The sequence below is a fragment of the Jaculus jaculus genome, chromosome 1 (genome assembly GCF_020740685.1).
Source record: "Jaculus jaculus isolate mJacJac1 chromosome 1, mJacJac1.mat.Y.cur, whole genome shotgun sequence".
In the NCBI taxonomy this organism is placed as follows: domain Eukaryota; kingdom Metazoa; phylum Chordata; class Mammalia; order Rodentia; family Dipodidae; genus Jaculus; species Jaculus jaculus.
The window spans coordinates 319,102,326-319,130,177 of NC_059102.1; the positions used below are offsets into that span (position 1 = coordinate 319,102,326).

Genomic DNA, 27,852 nt, shown 5'->3' on the forward strand with positions numbered 1-27,852 from the left:
CTCTGGATCTTAAGCTTCAATAAATCCTGTTCCTCTTACAAACTGTACCTGGTTTGGAAGCTCATCACAGCAATGTGAAGCTTACTGCGCCAACCCCTTCCTGAAGACCAGCCAGGGCTGACCTCTGGACTCACGTGCACACTTGCGCCTGCACACACATGCTCACTGTGTACACTGAACATGCTCACACACACTCACAAAGCAGAGTGATAAAGTGGAAGCTGTGCAAAAACATCTAACAAAGCTATTTACATAAAAGAAAAATTAGTCCATTTTATTTCAAATATTACATAATACGATTTATATTATGCTTAGTTCACTCTGAACTTAGCCTGTCCTGGAGTTTTACACACTGATTAAAGTGTTCTGCTAGATTCTCACGTCCATACAAGTTTCTGTTCAGATGTAACCATTTTCACTTAAGAAATATAATTAAAGTCTTTTTTAATTTTTACTCAAGTTTATTTTTATTATAAATTCACTTCAATCACTTTGGGCCCAGCATGTCCTTTGGCTTTACCCACTCATCAAACTGTTCCGCTGTGAGGTAGCCCAGTTCCATGGCTGTTTCCTTTAAGGTGGAGCCTTTCTTGTGAGCAGTCTTGGCAATTTTTGCTGCCTTGTCATACCCTAAAGAGAAAACAGACCACACAAAAGTTAGCAGTAAACAGTAATTATGTTTGTTTACTTGGAATCTATGTTACAGGTCTCTCATATCAATAAATATAATTTTATATCCAGACCCAACCTTTGCTTTTCTTAGAGAATTCAGATGTAGACGCTCCTGACCTTCTATAAGATTCTTTCCTATGTTGAAATTGCCCACTAACTCAGATACTTTCACACAGATAATATTAGTACCAAGATATAAGAAACATACGTCTGGGTCATGTTTTCTAAACAATGTTTCCTCAGCTACAGCTTTCGTTCTGGGGAAACATGAAAACCCTACATGGTCCAACCTGTCTGCTTCTGGAGAACGGGTGAGACCTCCACCCGGAGGCAGGAGCAGCCAGGCTGCCGAGGCTGGCCACGGAGCTGATTCCCACAGCCTCTTCTCCGCTCTCCACGGAACAGCTGCCATTCCCTGGTCTGTACTTAGACGTCACAAGGACAAAGGGAACTGGGAGTTCTAGCAGAAATATACACCTGAACAGGTGATCACAGGTAACCCTGGCATGATGGCGCGTACCTGTTACCTCAGTACTCAGTAGACTGAGGCAGGAGGATGGTGAGCTACAAGCCAGCCTGGGCTACAGAGTGAGCCCCTGCCTCAAACATGGCCAAAGTCGTTTCAGGTAGACAGTTTACTTCAGAGTTATTTGCTTTGAAGTACCTGGGCAAGCTGAACAGTTCTACAAGCTGTCTTGATGTGACACAATAAAAAAGGAAAGTCTGGAGGCAAGAATGACAATGAGCTCAAGGAGGGCGGAGAAAAAAACCAGAGGGAAGAACTGAGCCAGCAGTCACGAGCGAAACAAGGCACCGCCTGCCGCTGTGCAGGGACCGACCGTCCAGTGTGAGCCCAGTCAAGGTCGCTACTGAGTCTGCTAATGCTCAGCACGCTGAGCGCGCGTGAAGTGACCCGAGCAGCTGGTAAGAGTGAATTCTCACAGGTAGCTGGGGGGTGGGGGATCCTATCTTCTACACTTTCATGTGAAAAATTACTGAAAGGTAAATATTCATGTTCCCACTCTCCAGTCCTAAAGTTCCACCAGGTCACAATTAGCAAGCAGACTGCTGCCCAGTAGAAGATATGAGGGCCCAGTCCGCTAGGAGCACGCTCCCAGAGGCACTGCCTCTGAGGAAACACCACCTCACGTTACACTGACTCCAGGAACGATCCATCAGTCATTCTGCCTTAGAGGACACCTCTAACTTAAAAGTTTTGGCCAGGCTACAGAGATGGCTCAGCAGCTAAAGACACCTGGTTGCAAAGCCCAAAGGTCTGCATTCTATTTCTCAGCGTCCATGTAGCCAGATGCACAAAGTGGCACATGCATCTGGAGATCATTTGAGGTGCCAAGTGGCCCTGGTGTGTCCATTCATTTATTCTCTCTCTCTCCTTGCACAGAAACAAAAAAATATTTGGGGGTTGGAGGAATGGCTTAGCAGTTAAGGCGCTTGCCTGCGAAGCCTAAGGACCCAGGTTTGATTACCCAGTACCCACATAAGCCAGATACACAAGGTGGTGCATGCATTTGGAATTTGTTTGCAGTGGCTAAAGGCCCTGGAGCACCCATATTCTCTCTCCACCTCTCACTTGCAAATAAATGAATCAAAATAAAAAAAATTAAATATATATATTTTAAAAGTTTTGGCAGCATGTAATGATATGATGAAATATTTCTCACACAGTCTCTGGGTCTGTTTTTTGTCTTTGCAGCTGAATGCTGGTATGCAACAGCTTCAAATGGATCAAGACACCATGGCCCATCTCAATACTTCACCAGAAAACAGAGACCACACTGAGCTCTGAGCTATCTGAAGCTATCAAATGAGCTCCAACATTATAAATCAAAACAAACATTTTTTTAAAAAAAAAAACAAGAATATAAAAATTTCCCTGGGAATACCACAGAATGTTTTAATGCAATAACCATATCATGCCTAATGATGGTCTCATAACTTATTCTCCAAAAGAAAACTAGACTTCTGCTCAATATAATCCAATAAATGCCTCAAAACCTACAACAGTCACAATAGCTTCCTTAGTGGGGCCACTCCAGTCAGCCTGCAGTCTCCTTAGTGGGGCCCACTCCAATCAGCCCGCAGTCTCCTTAGTGGGGACCACTCCAGTCAGCCCGCAATCTCAGCCTCAATGCTTGACTCTATGTAAGAAAATCGTGACAGTCTGGAAAAGGCTTGGACCATGAAAGCACAGTTATAGACAAAATATGAATGTTTTCCTTCCTTTCCCTATAAACAAAAAAGATATGTTGCCTTTTCTCTTTTAATTGGTACCATTCCATGGCTGAGATGGATTAAAAAAAATAATTCAAAGGCCTATGCAGCATCTAGAGAAAGTAGACAAATGGATAATCAGGCAGTGCCACCTAGTGACGCCACCACCTGAGGCCTTACCCGCAACCTTCTCCTAGGGAGGGCACACAGGATTTAACATATGACTCTATGAACTTTAAATAAGTTTCAAACACTACATTTCACAAAAAATGAATAGTAGATCACCTCGATGAAAGAACTATGATAGCATAAATGTTACAAACATATACAGTATCTTATAATACAATTTCAAACATTTAAAAAGATTTTACTGAAACAATGCCCAAAAGAATTTTGTTCTTCACAACCACTGGTGCAATATTTCTTCAAACATTTTTACTTTAAAATTTTGCATTTAAAATGACATTGGGTTTGAGAAATGGCTCAGTGGTTCAGGCACTTGCCTGTAAAGCCTAACAACCCAGGTTCAATACCCCAGTACCCATGTAAAGCCAGATGCACAAAGTGGTGCATGCATCTGGAATTTGTTTGCAGTGGCTAGATACACTGGTGTACCAATTCTCTTTCTCTGCAAATAAATATGCTTTTTGAAAAGCAACATTATCCACTGAACCTTACCTATATGGGGATTAAGAGCTGTCACCAACATTAGGGACTCGTTCATTAGCTTGTTGATTCTTTCTGTGTTGGCCTGGATCCCCACCACACAGTTTTCGGTGAAGGAGACTGAAGCGTCCCCCAGCAGCCGGGCTGAGTGTAACACATTTTTAATCTTTCAGGGAGAGAAAAAAAGGACGATCATTGCTAAGCCTACATTTGTTTTGCCTCATGACATATATTACTTACTGGATCATAGGAAATGTGTAATACAATAAACATAACACTCCTACAACCTACATGGCACTACCCCCAAGAAACAGGTGAGGAAGACATAAACCGAGAACACAGAAAATTGGAAACCGAAAAAGATGGAAAGGATGAATACAAACACCTAAGATAGCCCGTGGGAAGCATGTAAAGCAAAATGGATAGACATGCAAAGAACTAAGATCGCCATGGGAAGTATGTGACGAAGAGATGGAAACGTTAGCAACCACAGCGAAAAAGGAATTCGTTCCAGCTTAGGAGCTGGTGCAGTCCTGCGTGATACACAGGAACTGAGCAGCCAAAGAACCTTCCATGCAGGAGGAAGAAAAGTGTACAGGCTAAACATTTCAAGGTCACTTAAAATTAACATCACACTGTTTAAGACAGTACAAAATTGGTTGCGCTGTATGAACATCTGTCTCTTTTGGCTAACATTCCTATAAGTGCCAGTTATTATCTTTAGTTGAAAACCCAGAGGAGGTCTGAACTACACTTCCATCAACAGACTGCAATAGAAGGCAGCAGACCAGGCATGTCCAATGTGCAGGCCACACGCATCTCAGCATAGCTGTAAATGTAGCCTACCACATTTATGGATGACAATGTCATGTCACAGTATCAAAAGGTTAGATACTCCTGTATTTGAATTAAAAGTTTAATTTGATCTTAATGACCTTATTGTAAGGCAAATGTTTATTATCTTGATTTTCTATTTTTTTTTCTTTGAAGTAAACACCCCCCCCACACACACACAGTTTTTTCCATGTGCCCTCTCACGTTTTCTTTCATTAGTTGTATCTATTTCACATGCCATGGAAACTGTATCCCCACCCCCTTCCCCTGCAAATTGTTCCTTTTCCTACATCTTTACAAAGGTGAAAAAAAATGGCATTACTTTCCTCCACAAAATACGATAAAAATTTAACAACAAATGGTTAGTATGCACTTGGATATGTTAGGCAGATTGTGCTTGAATATGGCCTGGAAGTTGACAGATCTGAATTCTGCATTGGCCTGTTTTGTTTACCAAGACAGCATATATTCCTTGAAGGAAAACCCAAACAACAACAAAAAAATCTTGTTTTATTCACTTAGCTGTAACATTCACACAAATGAAGGAGTGAATGTGACACAGCTTTGCGTCTGAAGTCTACAAAACTGCATGAAAGACACCAGTCTGCTCCATCTTGGTAATGACAAAGGCAAAAGAAGTTCGGTGGAAACCTCATTACCAAGACACATGGAAAAGGGAACAGGCACAAGGCAACGAGACAGATCCTCGGGGGACATGAAGTATGGGAGACGCCTAGAATGAAAACGTCTTAAGCAAAGGCAGTAAAAATACATGTAGTAGAGAAACACAGGACAACCAACGGACTGAGAGGTCACTGATGATGGACACGATGCAAGCATGTGAGGAGGGCTGAGGCTAGACTGAGAGGTCACCAATGATGGACACAAGGCAAGCACGTGAGGAGGGCTGAGGCTGGGCTGAGAGGTCACCGATGGTGGACACAAGGCAAGCGCGTGAGGAGGGCTGAGGCTGGGCTGAGAGGTCACCGATGGTGGACACAAGGCAAGCGCGTGAGGAGGGCTGAGGCTGGGCTGAGAGGTCACCGATGGTGGACACAAGGCAAGCGCGTGAGGAGGGCTGAGGCTGGGCTGAGAGGTCACCGATGGTGGACACAAGGCAAGCGCGTGAGGAGAGCTGAGGCTGGGCTGAGAGGTCACCGATGGTGGACACAAGGCAAGCGCGTGAGGAGAGCTGAGGCTGGGCTGAGAGGTCACCGATGGTGGACACAAGGCAAGCGCGTGAGGAGGGCTGAGGCTGGACTGAGAGGTCACCGATGGTGGACACAAGGCAAGCGCGTGAGGAGAGCTGAGGCTGGGCTGAGAGGTCACCGATGACGGACACAAGGCAAGCGCGTGAGGAGGGCTGAGGCTGGGCTGAGAGGTCACCGATGGTGGACACAAGGCAAGCGCGTGAGGAGGGCTGAGGCTGGGCTGAGAGGTCACCGATGGTGGACACAAGGCAAGCGTGTGAGGAGGGCTGAGGCTGGACTGAGAGGTCACCGATGGTGGACACAAGGCAAGCGCGTGAGGAGAGCTGAGGCTGGGCTGAGAGGTCACCGATGGTGGACACAAGGCAAGCGCGTGAGGAGGGCTGAGGCTGGGCTGAGAGGTCACCGATGGTGGACACAAGGCAAGCGTGTGAGGAGGGCTGAGGCTGGGCTGAGAGGTCACCGATGGTGGACACAAGGCAAGCGCGTGAGGAGGGCTGAGGCACTGAGCACATCACAAAGGAAAGTGTGGGTCGGTAGATTTTTTAAGAGCAAATGAGAAGGAAGAAGACAAACAGTAGCATAATCTAGAGACACTCTCATGGGTGGCTCACTATACTGAGGATACTTGAACTTTTGCCTGTATACTGGCAACCCCAGTGGTAAGTAATAAAGAAGAAATCTGTATCCTACTTCAGAATTTGTCTTCCTACTTAAAAGCAAACCATCAGATCACATGAGCTAAGTGTCACTGAACTCCTTATATGGAAGGTTGTTTCTCTAACACGAGTTAGAGCTTAAGTTCCAGTACTAACAACTCACTGTTGTCTCCACAAACCTCTATGAAAGACAAAAACAGTGTCAATTAGCCAGCAGTGAAAGCAAAGACTTGTAAGAACCAAATCCAAAGCTTACCATCATCGGTTTGAAAACATTCAACTCAAAATGTCCATTGCTGCCTCCAACAGTAACAGCAACGTGGTTCCCCATGACTTGGGCTGCCACCATGGTCATCGCTTCACACTGAGTAGGGTTCACCTTGCCTTTGGAAAAAGCACAGCGGCAGAACCCCGTCAGATATGCCCATAGTTGCACTCATCAGTCAAGACTGCTTGGTATCAACTAGACAGGCAAAGACAGACAGACATACAGTGAAGCCTGGCTGAAAACCTGATACAAACTGAACCAAGATCCAGCTGTGGCAGCACAGGCTGAAATCCCAGCTACTCAGGAGACAAGTTCAAGTCCTGCCTGGGGTTACAGAGTGAGGTCAAGGCCAACCTGGGTAACTCCTGAGACTTTTCTCAAAGAAATGAAAGTGTGCTGGAGGTATCTCAATGCTAGCGTGCTTGCCTAGAAAGAACAAGCTCTCAGTCCAATCCCCCGCGTAAGCACAGAACAAAAGCTAATGAAAGAAAGAGGGTGAGTACCTACAAACACAATTACGCATTGAATGCAGGCGAGAAGCCACCCCTGTGTTGGGAGGTATACAGCTCTCTACCTACATGGCTTCCACTCATTTTCTATTTAGGTGGCCAGCCACTAACATGTGACCAGAAAGACAGGCTCCCATCCTCCCAGAGTCTGGCAGCCAAGAGCTGGCCACTTTAATATGGGCCCACAGAGCAGTGCGTGCCGCTCCGGGGCACATGTAACCCTTGGGGAAATTTTCTAAGCTAGCGCTCTCTCCTACTCATCACCTGAGTTCCCAGTGTTCCACATCCCAGGAACACTCCTCTGACAAGCCTAATGTGACCAAGTGTGGCAGATTCCTTCGACCAGCGTAAGGAGTATATTGGGAAGATCCCAAGTGGTGAGATTAGGGTATGCACCACCAAGCCTGCCTCCATTTCTCTTTCTAAGGTCATTATTTTGGATTTGTAATCAACTAAATCTGTATGCCATTTTTCAGGATGAAGTATTTTAAATTAAAACCCCTTGTCTACACATACACACGGGTTAAAAGGTCTAGCAAGGCCTTACTTTCTCACTATTACAAGGAATTTTGTCAGTTTTAATCCACCAAAAACTGACCTACAGAGGAGCCTGTGAATCCTGATTCTGTTACCTGAAACAGCACTACCTCAACTCTTACCTGCTAATAGGATCAGGCTGTGTCTTCTCCTTCACCCTCAGATACCAGGGACATACTGCATGTTTATATATTTAGTCTGTGACCAAGATATTTCTTTAAACTAAAGTCAACTTTTTAAGTTACTCCTTACATGTTGCTATTCTTTTCAGCCAACTCCATTCACCTCCCAGCCCTGCCCACAGTTCTACCCTGAAACTGTGGCTTATCAGCCTGTGCACTGATCAGCCTGCTGAGATCGGACTGCAGTGTCTGTCACTCACTGAAGGAAACATCAGGAGAGGAGTGTGGTTTCACGTCTCCTTACCTACTGCCCAGGCTGATCACTTCAGCCCTATTCCAGGATTCTCTTGGCCTAGGACTGACGACAGACTACAAAGCAATGTTAACTCAGATTCTTTCCTCCTAATTTCTTAAGTGATGATCCTAGAAGTCCTGATCCAAGATGGTCCACAAATATGAAATATGTGTGCCTCCCATGTCCCCAGTCAGCCTGGGAGCCAATTAGTAAGAAGACACATTCTGGGCTTGAGAATGCCTGGGCTCTAGTCAAATTTCCGCTCCAGCACATATGAGCTCTGCAGTTACCTGGCATGATACTGCTTCCTGGTTCATTTTCAGGCAAGATGAGTTCTCCTAGACCTGACCGCGGGCCGGAGCCCAGAAAGCGGATGTCGTTTGCAATCTTCATCAGACTGCAGGCAGTGGTGTTCATGGCTCCGCTGAGCTCCACCAGCGCATCATGAGCAGCCAGAGCTTCAAACTTGTTGGGAGCAGTGACAAAGGGCAAGCCTGGAGCAAACAGAGATTGCCTCAGTGGGGGAACATGTTGGTCAAACGGAACATGCATGTCTAATTCAGCAAGTTAAAGAGACAGTTCTGGTTTATGTAAATGCAACAGAATAGAAGGCTGAGTATGTAATTCAGTGGCAGAACACTTGCCTAGTATGTGTAAGGCCCTGAGTTTGATTGTTAGTACAACAAAAAAATCTATAAATAAAATATTTATGAAATTTTACTTCAGAAAAAATGAACATTTTAATGTTGCCATTTCTTAGACATTTCCTTGTTGTAAACACATGTGTTTGATGCCTGATTACTCTTGAGGAAAGATAACAATTGAGAGTGAAATTCTCTCTGGTTTTGTCCACACTCATATCTTACTCCAGTCTGTGTCCATTTGAAGTGTTTAATTCTCTCCTCTGACCAAAGGCCATAAAATCCTGGGAGAACAGTTGTAAAAATGATCTACATGGACTCAAAATGAATCTTTGCCATGCGCAATAACTTAAAAATCTGTATATTCTAAACCCTAAGAATTTAATAAAATTTAATAAAAAGAATTTAATAAAATTCTGTATGAATTCCTATGTGGAAAGCATTTAAAAAGTAGAAGGATTAACTTCATAACTTCGAAATGGACATATGACATGTTTAATGGGAAAAATTATTCTTAAAATTTGGAATCCAAGGCAGAGACAGCTGGGAAGCATGCAAGCCTATAGAGAGAAGAAGTAATTCTACGGTCACTAACCAGTGAGCGCAGCCACTTTTGCAGCAACCTTTTCTGCAAAGCCGATTCTGGTATTTAACCCAGTCCCAACAGCAGTGCCCCCGGCAGCGAGCTCGTAGATTCTGGGCATGGCAGCTTTTATTCTTGCCATTGCATACTGCACTTGTTGGACATAACCACTGAATTCCTGGAAACAGAAAACTACAGTGTATTTCCCAGAGGCCAACAAGGTTTTCTAGTGCTATTAAGTAGAAGTTCATTAAGATGCACCTTAGAGTACTAAACTAACCTATGCAAGTGATGTTTATATACTGTCAAGTCATATGATCAAGTGGAGAGTAAAGGTTTACAAACCTGAAAGGTAAGACAATGCAACCAGGAACATGCAGTTGGTTTAGAACTGGGTTGTTAACAGAAAACCAAGAAAAATAACACAGGAAATGAGCTTTAGACAAGACCACTCTCACTGTATTAAATTAGTTGTGTATCTGCAACCTACTCAATAAGCCCATCCTCCTCTCCACTTGCTGGGTCTATCACAGGGAACTTGCAGAAAGAAAACATAACAGAATATTCTCTAAGGGAAAAATACAAACAGAAATGTTCCTCCACAAAACAAAGCTGAGGCAGGATCAGGACCCCTGCGGTGAGCAGCAGCAGAGGGGCAGGACCACAGCACCCGCACTCTGCTGCCAAGGGCACAATGGCACAGTGGCTCCCACATGATCACGCTTCAAGGCAGCCACATAACTACCATGCTTTGAGCACACAAAGGACAGGAACAAAAAAACCTTTGCCTTTTATAATGGGCCCAGAGGAAGCCAAGGAAGATGTGTAGCTATACTAAATCTTTTCCTTCTGCCTGAAACACTGAAAAATTATGAATAGTTCCGATTCGTATTGGGAGTTCATAGTAGTATAAAAAATAATAGAAAATATTTAAAGGTAGAGCTGATCCACCTGAAATGACATCACACATCCCAGCTACATTCACTTAAGGAATATATTTTAAGTGCAGAAAAATGTGAAAAAAAGGCAATTCTAATACAAGCGTGTACACACACTCCTGATAAACAAAAGAAGAATTTTCTGTCTTAATAGGTAGAATGGTGATTCATATAGGAAGCTAAGTCATGGTTTAAAGGAACTTTTAGCATAGTGGTTTTCAACATGTGACACACACAACAAATAAAGAGTACTCAGAGAAAGAGCAGACTGAAGTATGTACACTGCTCCTCCCGAGGAACTGCACACTACTAAGAGCCAATGATGCAGAGAAATAAGACAGCCTGTGACAGGCAGCTTAACCCAATGAGCTCAACTGAGTCCCACCATTTATGTCCTAACAAAGCTTTGAATAGTTTCCATTCCTTATATAATAAAATTGTGCTATATAATCAAGTTTTCTTTAGTGTTTACCATCATCTATTCAAAGCCACAACAGGGAATCAATCCAAGTCAGCAGCAGCCAAATCTGCACCTCACTTCCTATGAAAAGTACTAACTATGGCCACGCCACCCTGAATGCACCCATCACGTCTATGAAACCATCACTTTATATTTGACATACGTAGCTATATCTTGATATGTAAACAATGTATATGCTACCTCCAAAACTTGAGTGTGAGCCAAGACAAAAACTGTTGCGAGCTGGGCATAGTAGCACACACCTTTAATCCCAGCACTCAGGAGGCAGAGGCAGTAGGATCACCATGAGTTCAAGGTCATCCTGAGACTACATTCCAGGTCAGCCTGTACTGGAGTGAAACTCTACCTCAAAAAATAAATTAATTAATAAAATAAATTCCTGTTGCAAGCCAGGTTTGGTGGCAAATGCCTTTAATCCCAGTACTTGGGAGGCAGAGGTAGAAGGATCACCATGAGTTCAAGGCCACCCTGAGACTACATAGTGAATTCCAGGTTGGCCTGAGCAAGAGTAATACCCTACCTTGAAAAGTAAACAAACTAACAAAAGAAAGTTACAGGAATTTCTGTGTGCTTTGCAATGCATACTATTACATATTGCTTAAGTTACTCCTAAAGAAACATACAAATAGTTCCTTGGAGAAAATACTAATATTGTCATCACATATGGTTGAAATAATTTCCAAAGGGTAACATCACCCTTATTTAATCACTTAAGTAAAATAATCTCCTAATCTGCAGTAAGAGTCCAAATGAAGAAATCTTGACAATGGCTTTGATGAAGATGATGGTTGTGATGAGAGCTCACAGGTACTTGCTATGGACTAGCCTCGCTCTAAGCTCTACATGAGCTGGTCTCTTAGACCCTCACAGCCAATCTATGAAATACACTTTCCTGACCTTACAACTAAAGCACAGAAAAGCTAAGTAGTTTTCCTGAAGTCATACAACTTGCATACAGCAAAGCAAGGACCTGACCCCAAGCAAGTGGACACCATTAAAAATTACTGAATATTTAACTGGGCATGGTGGCATACACACGCTTTTAATCCCAGCACTCAGGAGGCAGAGATAAGAGGATGGCTGTGAGTTCAAGACCACCTGAGAATCAGAATACCAAGTTAGCCTGGGCTAGAGCAAGACTCTACCTCAAAACAAAACAAAAAAGAAATTCTGATTGATCAATAGACAGACTGGGTCTTTAAAATGATGCAGTATTAACGGATCATTAGCATCAAGGCCTAAATTGAGTAAAATCAATCAAACGCTTGTACCTGCCCAAGAGTAAGCGGAACAGCATCCTGAGTGTGAGTACGCCCGATTTTGATGACCTGTGCAAACTCTTTGGACTTGGCACTCAGAGCATCATGTAGCTTCTGCAGTCCTGGCAGCAGAACTTCATGGACTTCCATTGCAGCAGCAATGTGCATTGCTGTGGGGAAAGTATCATTGGAGCTCTGTTGAAAATTTTTCAAAAGAAACATAAAAGGTTAAATCAGAGGTTAAAAAAAACTTGATTATCTCAAAAATCTCACTGAATGAGTACTAAAACTCAACTATATAAAGGACTCAGTTACATTATATATGACAAATTGGAAGTTACTTGTCAAATAAAAACTAACCTTGAGACTGGAGAGATAGCTTAGCAGTTAAGGCACTTGCCTGCAAAGGCAAAGCACACAGGTTCTATTCCCAGTACTCATGTAAGCCAGATGCACAAGGTGGTTCATGCATCCGGAGTGTTTGTAGTGGCTAGAAGCCCTGGCATGCCAATTCTCTGTCTACCTCTTTCTCTCTCTCTTTTAAGTAGAGAAGCAAATAAAATATATATTTTTTAATTTTTATTTTTAAAAGTAACCTTGGGCTGGAAAGATGGCTTAGCAGTTAAGGCACTTGTCAGTAAAGCCTAAGAATATAGTTCTGATTTTGCAAAACCCATATGAGCCAAATGCACATGGTGGCACATGTGTCTGGAGTTTGTTTGCAGTGGTTAGAGGCCCTGGTGCACCCATTCTCTCTCTCTCTCAAGTAAATAAATAAAGTGACTTGGTCTCCTGTATGGTACATATTCAGGATCTTATCACATGCAAGTACACCAAATACAGTAAATATTACAACCAAGTATAGTAAATGGATTACATCATTCCAAATATTTCCTAATAAACGACAGAAAAACGTTGCAGAGTTAACTGCATTTGAAGGTAGCAATATATACCTTACAATGTACCCAATCTCTCATAAAGCATTTATTTATTAAACTTGAGGAAAACTCTAGGAGGCAGGTGACCACTTTAGCAATAACTAAGCCATATAAAGGAATAGGGTAATAAAGCCATCCCAATACAGCAACAAGGGACAACAGAGAACGGTTGTTACCACAGCACAGCAGCAGACTGGGTGCAGTGTTTGCTTAGCATGCAAACAAACAATACCACAAAGCAAAGTAAGATAGCAAACCCTGTAGCAGTAAATACCATAAACAGGATCCACAGATGAATCTAAAATTAGATGCACTCATGTTGTTCTTAAGGAGAAATAGTCTCAAAGCACCTCTGCTAATTTCTGCGGTGATTCTAACACATACCCAGGTATAGCTCGTGCCGTAATGGAGCTAGTCACAGGCAGGACATGGAAGAGAACAGCGACTGAACGGTGGCAACACCAGACAAGCCGCAGCAGTGCCGAAGCACCCGTGGCCTTTCAGAAGTGCCTCCTTCTGAAAAGAAAGCACAGCCCCAGCCTAATCGTGGGCAAACACTGACACTGGTGAGGGCATTTTACAAGAACCTAACCACAACCTTCGAAGGTATCAAGGTTACCATGATGGTCTGTCTACATACTCATGACCTCCTAACTCAAATGTTGAATCCCAGTAGTAGGAGCTGGGACCTGAGCAAGGTGATTAAGCCATGGGCGTGGGGCCCTCAGTGAACGGGAGAAAAGTCCCTTGCCCCTCCACTAGCTAAGCAAACAGGACAGGTGATTTGTGAGAACAAGCCCTCATCCGACACCAGATGTGGCCAGTGCATAGCACTTTGTTATAGAAGCCTTAGGGGACAGAGATAACAAAGAAGTTTTCACAGATTAAAAATACTAAAAGTTAGCCGGACATGCTGCCTTTAATCTCAGCACTCAGGAGGCAGGCAGAGGTAGGAGGATGGCTGTGAGTTCAAGGCCACCCTGACACTCCATAACCCAACCTAGAAAAACCAAAAAAAAAAAAAAGAAAAAGGAAAAAAAAATACTAAAAGTACCTGGGAATGGTGGTGCACACCTTTAATTCCAGCACTCGGGAGGCAGAGGTAGGAGGATTGCCCTGAGTTCAAGGCCACCCTGAGACAATACAGTGAATTACAGGTCAGTCTGGGATAGAGTGAGACCCTACCTCGGAAAAAAAAAAAAATTTTTTTTAATGCAAATTATTCCAAACTGCAGAACAGTTTTATATACATGAAACAATACACTAAACTCAGAGGCCCTAAAAGTGATTTTTAGAAAGTTTAAAACAAAGCCAAGCTTCTCAAGAGAAATAAAAAGCTTACAATTCGGGCTGGAGAGATGGCTTAGCGGTTAAGCGCTTGCCTGTGAAGCCTAAGGACCCCGGTTCGAGGCTCGTTTCCCCAGGTCCCACGATAGCCAGATGCACAAGGGGGTGCGCGTGTCTGGAGTTCGTTTGCAGAGGCTGGAAGGCCTGGCGCGCCCATTCTCTCTCTCTCCCTCTATCTGTCTTTCTCTCTGTGTCTGTTGCTCTCAAATAAATAAATAAATAAAAATTATTAAAAAAAAAAAAAAAAGCTTATGATTCTCCTCCAGTGAACAACATAAGCTCTTCTTCTCAAGAACACATGCAGCTTTACAAGAAAACCCAGGTGTGCCTTGCAATTTGTAATGAAAGGAGAGAGCTCATACCCACCTGGCTTTTATTAACATGATCATTGGGATGCACCGGTTTCTTGCTGCCAAGTTCACCTCCCAGCATTTCAATTGCTCTATTGCTGATGACTTCATTTACATTCATATTTGTCTGGGTTCCTGATCCAGTTTGCCATACCACAAGAGGAAAATGATCATTTAATTTACCTTCGGCTACCTGCAAAAGTAAACTTTAAAAATCAGTATTTCTAATATTAGGGGTTGGGGAGATGACTCAACAGTTAAAGGCACTTGCTTACAAGCTTCCCAGCCTGAGGCCGACTCCCCAGCACCCATGTAAAGCCAGATGCAAAGTGGTGCCATGTGTCAATAATCCCAGCGGGGTTGGGCTAGAGACATGGCTTAGTAGATAAGGCACTTGCCCACAAATCCAAAGGACCCAGGTTCGATTCCCAGGTACCCACATTCTCTCCCCATCCCACCACCTCTTTCTCTCTCAAATAAACAAATAAATAAAATAAAATATTTAAAAAATAATAATAATCCCAATGGGCTTATGTCAATGAAAGGCAGAGCCAGGAGAATCTAGAAGTCACTGGGCAGCCTGGGGAATGGGACAAAAGGGTGACCCTGTCTCAAGTAGGGTGGAAGGAGAAAATAAACACCCACCCACCCATCCATCCATCCATCCACCCACCCACCCACCCACACACCCACACACATACATACATATCCACACATAAAAGTATGAAAAAATAAGCCATTCTCACCAAACACAAGGCTCCATTTATAGAACTGTGGCTTTACCTAAAAACTGAATGAGAGCCATCTTTCTTACTTTTCTCCAAATGTCAAGCACACTGTCTGTAGATATTTTTTCAGTGGGCCTCAGCAGGAATAGCCAACAGATGCAACTGTAGTCAGCATAATGGACCAGGTACGGAGCGCAGAGCTCACTAATAGCTGTGGCGCTACAAAAATGTCGGACAACCAGCAGCTGCCAAATGTAGAAAAGTGCTGCCTGGATCCGCGCCTATTTCTGTCCCATTTTATACTCACATTTCACTTGTTAGTTTTTTAAATGTAAACTTAAGAGTGACTGCTTGTTTTGAAATGATTTTAACTTTAGAAATCAGACTACACTTAAGAAATCTATTAACTTGAGTAACTGGTTTATTTTACAGTAAAAAATTTCTAGTTCTCTGCAAATAACAAGTGATCAGGATAAAAAAAAAAAAAGAAAGAAAGAAAGAAAGAAAAGAAAAAGAGTCAAGGAAAGTATGCCAGCTTTCAGACCCAGCCCTCAGGGTGGTGACTGCTTGCCTGCTGGCAGCTCTTCAGCTTCCAGTCCTGCCGTGGGCATATGCCTACAGAGGACCTCAGTGTCTGTGGGTCTTACCCTTACAAATTCAGCCAATCACAGTGAAAATCCATGGGGGGGGGGGAAGAAAGCTGTACTTGTACCAAATATCTATCTACTTTTGTTTCTGCTTAATATTATTCCCCAAACAACACAGCTTAGCAATTATTTACATATGCTGTGTAAATATATATAAGGCAGAAATAATTTAAAATATATGGAAGGATGTACAAGGGCTCTATACAAACATTACACCTGGGCTGGGGAGAATGGCTTAGCAGTCACAGCACCTGCCTGCAAAGTCAAAGGACCCAGGTTTTCAGTTCCCCAGGCCCCACATAAAGCCAGATGCACGAGGTAGCGCATCCATCTAGAGTTTGTATGCAGTGGCTAGAGGCCCTGGTCTGCCCATTCTCTCCTCCCTCCTTTCAAATAAATAAATCAATAAAATATTTTTTAAAAGTATACCTGTCTATCATGGGGTTTGTATGTTTATTGTGTCACTTCTTCCAGCAGAGAGCAACAAAGTATTTTCTTATTTTACTAATTTTCCAAACCCTGGGTCATTTTCTAAATCACACTACGATGCCGCGTGGAGCGGCCACGGCCATGGCTCGCACGGGAAGCAGTGTGGCGCGCCTCTGGCTCACAGGCAGCATTCTGACCAGGCATGCCTTCGCCCCAAACCCGCCCCAAACCCTGCACTCACACTGATGGATTTCCAATCCAAGCCCCTAGTAAGCTACTGGAGTTGTCTTGAACTTCCCAACCTTCCCAGGGACAGAGGAGTCTCCAGAGGCACAGAGTAAGCCACAGAGTGAGTTCTGGTTCAAGACGTGAGTATGCACATTCTCAGGGAGGTCAGGGATAATGGCCACACACTTCACGTGGTTGATGTCGATGAAATATGTCGTCACCATCCATCTTCTTGGGGGAAGGAGTGCTTAACTTCCTATGCTAATTTTCATTCTCTGATGTTTTGCCTTTCCCTCCCAGGGGCACTTGATCAATTGCTAATTCTCAGCCTTCTATAAGCACGTTTTTCTCATTTAGAGTCACTCCTGAATTGAAGTGTGGCTGTGCACAGAATTCTACACAAATATAACACCAATTTTATAAAAGTAATTTGAGCATCCATAGATTTGGGCCCAAAGGGAATTCTTGTATCTATGTATATATGTATATATGAAAACATGCATTTTCTGTTCATCCATCAGCTAGCTGTAAAAGGAATGATTTAATCTTAAGAAATTGAACATAAAGTTCAAACTATCTTTTCAAAAGTTTTTCTTAAAACTATAGAAATAAGGGAAAGCCAAGAAGCTTAAAGTAAAAGATGTAAAAATCATCTAGAAATTTGGTCACAAGACCCTACCTTTAGATTCACTACCACAAGAACTCACAGTGGCCCTTTCTTTCCTCCAGCAGAGCTTATTAGCACATAGTGGGCGACGGGCTGATGCCATTTTCAACACGCATATCAGCTCCTACCTCATCGGCTGCCTTCATTATCGCACTAGCAATCTTTGGATCAAGACCATAATCCTGGTTCACTTCTGCAGCGGCTCGCTTCAAGATGCCAAAAGCCTTAATAACTGGGATCTAAAAATAATCAGAAAAGTACTTTAAATTTGCAATTTTAGATAAGCATGAAAGTTAAGTTTTATTCAGACACAAAAATTACACCTAAGTAGTAACACTATGACCTTTAAGTTTAGAAAACAGAAATTACAGATAATAATGAACCAACAGAAGCAAAAAAAAAAAAAAACACCTTTTTATACTTATATACTATCTATAGCTAATACATACACACAGATATATTCATACAGATACTAGGCCAATATTCACTGTACTTTTGTATACATATACACTATAAGTGAATATTTATTTCATGCAGCATATGTTAAAAATAAATGACAGTCAACCATTTTCCAGCAAAGAGCCATTAGGTTTTCTCTGGATCCCATGCTAATTAAAATTTATAATTTCATTTCAAAACAAATAAGCAAGCAACACCAACATAAATAGCTGGGTCTGGTGGGATATGACTATAATACTTATAATACTAGCAGTTGGGAGGCTGAGGCAGGAGGATCATGAGTTTAAGACTCACCTACATTATTACACAGTGAGACTCTGTCTCAAAAGAAGATGGAAAAAAATGACACATTTAACTTCTAATATCATGAGGCAATGAGTTGCTAAATGTCTATTTCTCTTCAAAGTCAAAAAGGCAATATGGTCCAGTTAGTAAATACTTGGCACCCAGGAAGTCACTAGAAATTTCTCTCAGAACTTTTTTAATCCAGGATTTTACATAAGTAACCTCTGATATACAACTATATCTTCATTTGTTAGTATACCAACTTCTTCACTTTCCAATTCCAATCACCTCACCAAACTGTAGTAGGATAAACTGAATTAAGAGATGATAAGAGTTCCATGAAATAATAATAACCTGGTTTTTTTCAGTCAAGTCTATTATGAGTCATTGTCAAAATTAACCATATAGATTGTAGCAAAGATCCCAAACCAAGTCTGAATGGACAAAGAGCATAGGGGAAGAAGAAGGTGGGGAAAAGCATGATGAATGTTTCAAATTAGAGCCACAGATCTTTGAGGTGGGGAGGTGAAAGTAGGAAAGAAACAAGGAAAATGAACTAATTCATAAACCTGCACCCAGAGGAGTACAAGCTGCAAACAGAAAAGGAAAAACTGAAAATAATTTGATTTGAATTTTAAGTAACTAAGATGAAAATGTTTCTCTCAAACAAAATGAAAACTAATGGGACACAGGATGAGAAACCATAAAGGTTTCATTGTTGTTGAGTCAAGATCTCACCATTTAAGCCAGGCTAGCCTAGATGGCTATACAGACCACACTACCCTCAAACTTGCCATCCTGATCCAACCACCCAAGTGCTGAAGTTATGGATGTGAAAACCGATGGGCACTATGGCTGCTACAGACACAAACATGTTGACAATGGGTTGAACTACTACGACAGTCATAACTGAATGCCAGTCAACAGCAGCTGACTAGAAGTGTGAGCCTAGTGGTTAAGGACCCATCAAAATGAGGAAGGGTCACAGCAGAGAAAGTTCCATTACATACCATTAAAGTAAGACACCACAGTGTGTCGCCAGGAGAAGAAGAGGTGATCATGGCATTCTAATTTACTCACAGTACAAGTTTAAGATCTCATCACTTCAAGGCCCTTTCACTAAGATCAAGTGTAGAAATCCTTCATGTTTTACTTTGGACCTCGGGCACGTAAGGTTGGGTCTGATCATACCACTTATTCGGTGTACGTAGGCTTTTTCTTCTTTAACGAAATGCAAGACACTAATACAGAAGAAGTCAACTGTGACTACACTGATACCACAGGTCCACTTCCACGGGCAAATGATCCCGATGGCTGGCTGGGCTCTGGAGCACCAGCACCTACAGCTCCCTGCCCTCCCACATGTGCAAACTGAAGCACGGCAATAGCAATGCCAGTATCATTCAGCCCTACAAGGTCAGCTGGTGCTACCTCCTTAGTCCCAGAAGATGAATTATACGAGAATATTCTGGGGTCACTACCTGTTGAAGTCAGCTTCATGTTGCTGGGACAAACATCAACCAGAAGCAGCTTATGGGAGGAAGGGGTTTATTTCCGGCTTGCAAAATCCAACGGAACACCATCAACAGCAGAATAAACTGACTCACTTCCACAGATCCAAGCAGAGAAACACCAACAGCCAGCACCAAAAAACCACTAGAGCTCAAACTGCTCTGAGCACCCCTAGTAGGACTGGACTCAAGATCCACCCCAAACACACAGTAGGGCTGGATTCCAAGATCTGCCCCCAGTGACATGTTCCCTCTAGCAGGCATCTGCCTTCCAGGGGCACAAGTTGCAAGTTCTAGCTTAATAAAACATCTAAATCTATGGGGGATATATTAAGAACTACCCTTTTGCCAAACACAAAGTCACACTCTACGTTTACTTCCTGAAGCACACTTTTGGTGCCAATGATAAAAGGGACTGTCATCAGGTTTAGTAGCTGCTGTTAACAGACAGCTTCAGGTTCGCTGAGATGAACTTCTAGACCAGACACAGTTATGGAGGAAGGGATTCATTGAAGCTTACAGATCCAGGGGAAGTTCCATAATGGCAGAAGAAGCTGGCCTGCCTTCACAGGTCCAAGCAGAGAGAGAGAAGCACAAGCCAAAAAGCACATCACACTTCAGGAACTCCAGCTAGGCACACTTTGCTTATCTTTAGACTGGAGTCTCAAAACCATCACCACAACTTAGAGCTGGACCAAAGATCCACCCAGTGGCATTGTCTCCAGCCAAGTGGCTGAAGATCCAAACTACAGGCTAATATATTGGGGTCATATATTCAAACTACCACAGCTGCCATCAATAAAATCCTACAAACCAGTCAAGATGCAGCTATGGAGGCTTAAGAATGAGTGAAAATATGGAACTAAAAGTACTCAGGGTAAAAAGTACGTAGAGAAGATACTGTCACACAACATCTCACTGGATATAGCCTGGCTACTTCTAGGCTTGCTAGCCTATCCTATGCTGACTTACTTTTCACACTCTAGTGGGCTCCAGAGGGATAACTAGTGTATTTTACCAACCCTTTTCTCACCTTAACATCTTTGAAATCAAAATGTATCTTACAATGGCAAATCACAGCCTAGGCTTTCTTCTTTTAGTAGTATACATTGGTACCAATTCTAACTGATGGCATCACAGACTTAATGAAATGTGGCAGAAACTTCTATTACATCACTCATGTGGCTTTGAACTAATACTCCCATATTATTTATTATATGCCAAACATGAGGAATAACACTTCTGTCTGTGAACAGTACACTTTTCTGGAATCTGAACCCATGACAAGAAGTATGATGATTAAAGAAAAATTAAACTTCAAAGCAGGAAAAAAGAAAAAATGATTTTAGTATTAAGATTTTAAAAGTTAGAAATTGTAAAAGCCTTGCAAAAATCTGCAAATTCCCCATAACATTTATCAAGTAAAAATCCCAAATAGACAAACCCATGGTTCAAAATAATAGCATTTTAGAACTTTATTTTTTCTTTGAAGATTTTTATTTATTTATTTGAGAGAGACAGACAGAGAAAGAGGCACATAGAGAACGAAAGAGAGAATGGGCACACCAGGGCCTCCAGCCACTGCAAAAGAACTCCAGACACGTGCGCCCCCTTGTGTCTGGCTAACATGAGTCCTGGGGAATCAAGCCTCGAACCTGGGTCCTTAGGCTTCACAGGCAAGTGTTCAACCGCTACGCCATCTCTCCAGCCCACACTTTAGAACTTTAAAAGGTTATTTGACATTTTAAAGAAAGAGAACAACTTATTATTCATGAAGATAGTTTACTAATACTTTTGATTTTTTTTTTTTTTCGAGGCAGGGTCTCACTCTAGTTCAGGCTGACCTGGAATTCACTATGTAGTCTCAAGGTGGCCTTGAACTCATGGTGATCCTACCTTTGCTGCCTAAGTGCTAGGATTAAAGGTGGGCACTACCACACCAGGCTTGAATTTTAATTCCATATAATATTTATTTATAAAGTAACACGATGCCCATGACTATAACCTAGTTTATTCAAAATAAAGCAACATTTCCACAAAACCACTTACTGGCATGCGTTCAGTCACCCCTCCAATCTTGAAGTTCATTGTAGATCTCACAGTCTGGGCACCATAATATTTGTCAGTTGGGACCTTCAGTTCACCGAAGGTGTCATACTCTATACGGAAGGAATCTTGACTTGCCTGGAGACAAGGATAGGACACAATTTCAGCTTAAAAAGAAACCCAAGATCAAATGCAATAGCATCTTACCAGCTATAAAGGGGAAAGGGACTTAGCATCACAAAGACACAAAAATTCCATTTTGGCATTCTGTTCCTTACATTCAGCTGTCCTTTAGAAATTTCAGACATTCATTATTCATTAATGTAGATTAAGTTAAAGACAGATTATACAATTCATACATTGAACACGAGATGAATACAAAGAAAGTGTTTGAAATACAACAGATTCTTTTCCCTTTCAGAAATGTGCCTATTATAGGTCAAGATTGATCAATTCATAGCTGAATGTTTATCTTACTGGGAACCTTTAAAAGCAATCTAAAAGTAACGCTTAGTTTTACAAACATGTATTTGAACAGAGCTCAGAAATGGCCTACAATCAATCACTATACATGAGACAGCTCAGTAGAGCAGAGACAGTTCAGGCTTGCAGTCAGCCATCCAACACTCGGCAGCTGTGGCATCATCTTGCCTATGCGTTAAGATAAATGTGCAGAGGAAGGGAGATGAACTATGTATCTTTTGGATGATGGAGCTTTCTGAGGACCTGTAAAAAGCTGTGGAGCCTCTCTCTAGAAAGATGAACACAAACACATACACGTATGACCTTACATGCAATGTGGGAAGCTTACATTTTGAAGCTAAACGCTCACCCACAATGCAATCATGTACTCCAAGCTCCTGTCACGGAGAAGTCAGATTCCACCAAGCACATCAGCTATGTTAATTAAAAGAAAGAGTAACTGCTCAAAATACTTTGTATTACATTTTTAAAAAAATGACTAAGGCTGGAGAGAGATGGCTTAGCAGTTAAGGCATTTGTCTGCAAAGCCAAAGGACCCAGGTTCAATTCCCCAGTATTCAGGTAAACCAGATACACAAAGCGGTGCATGCATCTGGAGTTCATCTGCAGTGGCTGAAGGCCTTGGTGCTCCCATTCTCCCTATCTGGCCCCCCTCCCTGTTAAATAAATATTTTAAAATGAAAAAAAATATTTTAAAAACTGAATTATAGGATACCAGAAATTTGGAATTTGTACATACTTTGCATCAAGGTTTCACAGACATACAAAGAACTTACTATATGCACCTTGCATTAATTATGATCTATATGTGACAGATGATTACAAAAGGGTTAAAGAACTGGCCAAGTAATCATTTTAGTAAACAAGTCAACAGACCAAAGAAAGTGAAATAAATTAAAAATAAATCATTTTGCCATTACAAAGTCTTCTGGCTCTATGAAGAGAAAGAGTATCACTGGTGTCCACTGCCCCCCACCCCACAGGTGTGCATAGGGCTGGTTTAGGCCAGTAGAAGGTGGCAGCTAATGTCCCCATGCATTACCTCATTTGGCCTTACAAGTGCCATAGATATCCTCATTCTGATCCCAACCTTAAAGGAAAAATGAAATATCCAGCCAGTGCCCGAACCTGTACTGAAACGTCAGCCTGGCAGGTTCTGAAAGCTTTGTGAATTCACTTTTCCTCCGTCTCCGGTATGAGCAAGTTCAGGGAGGCAGTAAATCCCAACTGGCCATCGGAAGAGGTGCGCAGTGCTGGCAAGCCAAAGGCGCGGAGAGTGCCCACCTGCCCTAGCTAAGTGGACTTCGGCTGCTACCACGCACTGCCTTGCCTGGCACCCCGAAAGCTAGGGCAACTAAGGTTTCACAGCTGAAACTTACAATTATTTTGTACTGCAATTTTGGCTTCAAATGCTCTAAGTATCAGTGCCTTCTAGATCAATAACTAATGCACACAAATATTAACCCTTTTTCCTACAACCTATTTAAAATAAGAGTGCCAGCATTCTGGCTCCAAAGAGACATTTATGTTGTAAGTAGTCTCTGATACCAACTCGGACTTCTTAAAATTACATCAACCTTTTGTATTTAAAATTACTCCATTTTTGTAATGTAGTAATAATAATTTATTCCCTAATTATCAGGTTACTATATCAAAGTTACTTGAAAATATTTTTAGTTATGTTCCACAGCCTTTCATTTTTTTAAAAAAAGTTTAATTTCAAATCAAATTTAATGCCTTGGAGATATAATTTAATGGTACACCACTTGCCTAGCAACAGGAGATCTCTGGTTTAACCCAAACCACCACACACAAAAAAGGGGAAGGTGGAAGGGACAGAGAATAAATCATATCTTAGGATTTTTGACACCATACCTAAGTAAATATAGGAGTGAACTGTTGAAATCAGTCTCATAAAGCAAGTCAAAAATACACTTTTTCTCTTTACAATAAAAAATTCCAAATATGGAACAAATACTACAGCCTCTTAGTTACCGAATAACAAATGACTGCAAAATGCTACAACCTTCCTATCTTCCATTACCCTGGGAAACATACAGGCTACACCACTGAGGGCCCGAGCAACCCTGGACAGCATTCTGTCAGGCTGTGCACCGCAGACCTAAGGCAGAGGGCTAAGTCCGTCAGCAGCAGAAGGCAGACTACCCCACAAAGCTGGTGCAACAGGAGCCCCAACAGACCAAGTGCTCCATGGACACCAGGACTCTAATTTAAATGTGCCGCCACGATCTGAAGGAAGATGTGACTTTAAAGATGGAAGGACAGTCGGAAAAGAGCATCAGGAAGTATGTGATCTTGCACTTAAGAAACTGTTTTGCTCACATTAAGAAAATCAGAAATGTGGCATTATTCAGATTCTACCAGAGATTTACATAAGTGCCAAGAATTACAGAAAAAGTGGCAGGAGATAATGCCACCAGTAAGATAAGTATGAGAGGAACAATGAACCCAGGCAGATGAATGGTAAGTTTCTTCAAACATTTATTACAAAGACCTAAGAAGAAAAAAAAAAATAACAAAAACTTTATGTCATGATCTTCAGTCAGTATACACATAAACATACATAGGCACACAAACTTGAAACAAAAATTTCATGCAATGACTTATATGCCATACATTCACGTTTCCTATTTTATTATTCTATTATTTTTTAAACGCCATGCTACTGATTTCACAAACTATGAATACGTCCACCTCAGAATTGAAGCCACAGTATCATGTATGTTGCCTCTCCAGAATGTCTTCAGTAAGAGATGGGGTGCTCACCTCAGTTAAAGCAAAAATTGACAGTGACGAGCGGCGTCCCTTATGTCTAAGTTTTTAGTAAATGTCATGGTGGAAGCCATGCCTTCATATCTCACACGTTGAGAGCAAAATTTCAAAGGACAGGGCAGCGGCTGCTTCAGAAATTAGACATTCGTTTAAAAAAAAAACAAACAGCTATGCCTTAGTCAGGGACAAAGACACCAGGTTCTCAAAGGTTTCTGGGAAATGTGCTTATTTATTTGCAATGTTTCTCTGCTGGGGAATGAGCAGCTAATGAGCCCAGCATTAACTGCAACATGACTAGAAATGCTGTTAACCCCAGAGACCTTGGAGATTGCTAAAGTAGTCCCAAATTTTGCACAGTACTTTAAATCTGAAAGGTCAACCAAAAAATAAATGGCATGGGCCTTTAAAATGTCACCACAAAGCCAGGCGTGGTGACACACGCCTTTAATCCCAGCACTCAGGAGGCATAGGTTGGAGGATCACCAAGAGTTCCAGGCCAACCAATGAATTCCTGAGCTAGGGTAAAACCCTACCTTGAAAAACCAAAAACTAACTACTAAATAAATAAATCACTATAAATATATGGCTAAGATAACTAACTAAACTGAGGTATTGCCCAAAGACAAGGAAAACACCTCTCAGAATTTACTCTAAAGTAGTTTCAAAGAGAATTTCAGTCTTCAACAAAGTCCAAATAATTTGTCATGTAAAACAACTGAATGTATAAACATTCACTATTTGATTTCACTGAATTGTGAATTTCTTTCTGAAACTCTTTCTGGTTCTAAAATATAGGATGACTACCAAGTTGCCACACAGGAAAATACATAATGATTTATTCATGTTATATTGAAGTACAGAAGAAAAATATCTTTCCAACCTTATGGTCCTGCTGAAGACCATTAATGGCCTTTAAAAAGTGTCACTGGCATGGTCAGTCGGTTTTCTTAATTGTCCCCATTCTCTGTAAACTTTTTCTCATCCAGAGTACTTACTGTAATTATTCATGTGAAAATATATTACATATATTTATATATATGTACATATATATGTGCAACACACATATAAATCTATGTATGTATGCATGTATGTAGATGTAGACAGAGAGGTAAAAATAGATATATCTTAATTTAACTGCTTGGCTTTCTCTCTCCTAGTAGCCTCTAAACTCTATGCACACAGGGACTGTGGTGATTTGATTCAGGTGTCTCCCATAAACTTAGGGTTCTAAATGCTAGGTCCCCAGCTCATGGCTATTTGGGAATTAAAGCCTTCAGCAGGTAGTGTATTCCTGGAGGTGAGCTTATAGGTGTTACAGCCAGCTTCCCCTTGCCAGTGTGTTCAGCACACTCTCCTGTTGCTGTTGTCCACCTAATGTTAGCCAGAAGGTGATGACCACCCTCTGCTCATGCCATCATTCTCCCCTGCCATCACGGAGCTTCCCTTTGAGTCTGTGAGTCAAAATAAACCCTTTTCTCCCACAGGCTGCTCTTGGTCAGGTGTTTTCTGCCAGCAACGTGAAGCTAACTGCAACAGAGACTATCTTATGTAAAAGGCCCAATACAGGGAAGGTATTCAACAAATGCGTCACACTTGTACATGACGCATTTCAGGTCCACTTTCAGGTGTTCTGGGAATTTTCAGGGTTATGTGAATTTCTCAACACTGAAGAACTTTAACAAAATCAACAGACACACTGATGAGAGAGAAGGCTAAAGGGCAAAAACCATGTTTGGAATATGGAAATATAGAACCATCCTCATTCTGTTTTCTAACTTTACAACCATAAGAGAACAGTGGTGTTATTTTTTCACATTTGCCCCGACAGAATATGGTTCTGGAATTTTCTAGTCTCCTGTTTCTCTTTATAAAGCACTAAGAAGATTTTAAAACAATCATTTTAAAAATGATTCTAAAATGCACTAAAATTACTGGAGTAGAGTTCCAGTAACACAACACATCCTAGATTTTGTAGCTTTAGGTCCAGACATGCCATACGTGCATCTTAAAGTCCAAAACTGCCTTGGCTCTTTGAAATACGCAAGCCTATAATTAATGAGCACATTAGACGGTTTCTTCCCACTTTCAACCTTGCTAAGTTCCTATCGTTACCTTCGTTTAACATGTAGAAATGGAGGCACAAGGACAAATTTTCCCCTAAGTCTCCACTTTCGGTAACAGAGCAGGATTTGAAATCAACATGTCACACGCTAGACGTCAGCGATCAGTGAAGAAGAACCGTCCTGCTCCGAAAGTATCCACTCCTCTAACTTTTCTTTCCTAAAAGCCCAAACTAGCAAAGGTGACACCCTAAATAGCAAAGGGGCTTAACGAAGCGTGCCAGGCCTCTTGGGACCTTTGAAGCCCTGAACTGTCTTCGTGAACGGTAAGCGCTGACTGGGTAAGTCTGGTCCATCCTCTGCACACTTTAGGTCCATGCAGTACAGGTGTCCAGGGTGGACACAAGTTGTGGAGGGGGAAAGCACGCAGCCGGACAAAATGCAGGGGCGACCTCCCAAGCCCCTCCAGTCACGGTGAAGGCGCGGCGCAGAGGCTGCCAGGCGCGTGGCCAGACCCTGCTAATGGCCACGGAGGGGGCCAGCCCCTCTCCATCCCCGCAGTCACCGAGGCGGTGTCCCCGGGCGGGAGGAGTCCCGAAGAGCCCGGGGCCGAAGGCGGGCCACGCGGGCGCGGAGCCCTGGGCCCGATCGGCGGGGGACGCGCGGGCAAACCCTCCCGCCAGCCCGCGGGCGACCGGGAAAAGGCTGAAGGTGACCCCCGGGGAGGGAGGCCGGAGCCTCGCGGCCCGCGCTCACCATCCGGGCGGCGTTCGGAGGCCACAGAGGGAGGACGGCCGCGCCACCAGGGCACGGAGGCGAGGCCGAGGCCGGAGGCCGCGCGAGGCGACGCGAGCGCGCGAGAAGCCGGAGTGCTCGGTACATGGTGCGGCCCGGAGCGTGGGAGGAAGTGCGGAGCGCCCGCAGCCCCGCCTCCGCCGCGGCTGTCACAACCCGGGCCCGCCCACGCCCTCGCCCAA

At 42.6% G+C, this 27,852-nt stretch overlaps 1 protein-coding gene across 1 annotated transcript; it reads right to left on the reverse strand.

Moving 5' to 3' along the window:
* Positions 1–247: 247 nt before the first annotated feature.
* Fh (fumarate hydratase) lies at positions 248–27,758 on the reverse strand. The gene is made up of 10 exons (XM_045156543.1): positions 27,632–27,758; positions 21,543–21,677; positions 17,367–17,477; positions 14,556–14,732; positions 11,917–12,099; positions 9,239–9,404; positions 8,293–8,496; positions 6,528–6,655; positions 3,583–3,736; positions 248–630 (listed from the first exon to the last, which is right to left on the reverse strand). The coding sequence occupies exons 1-10, from the start codon at positions 27,755–27,757 to the stop codon at positions 488–490; spliced, it is 1,527 nt and encodes a 508-aa protein (XP_045012478.1). The 5' UTR covers position 27,758; the 3' UTR covers positions 248–487.
* Positions 27,759–27,852: the final 94 nt, after the last annotated feature.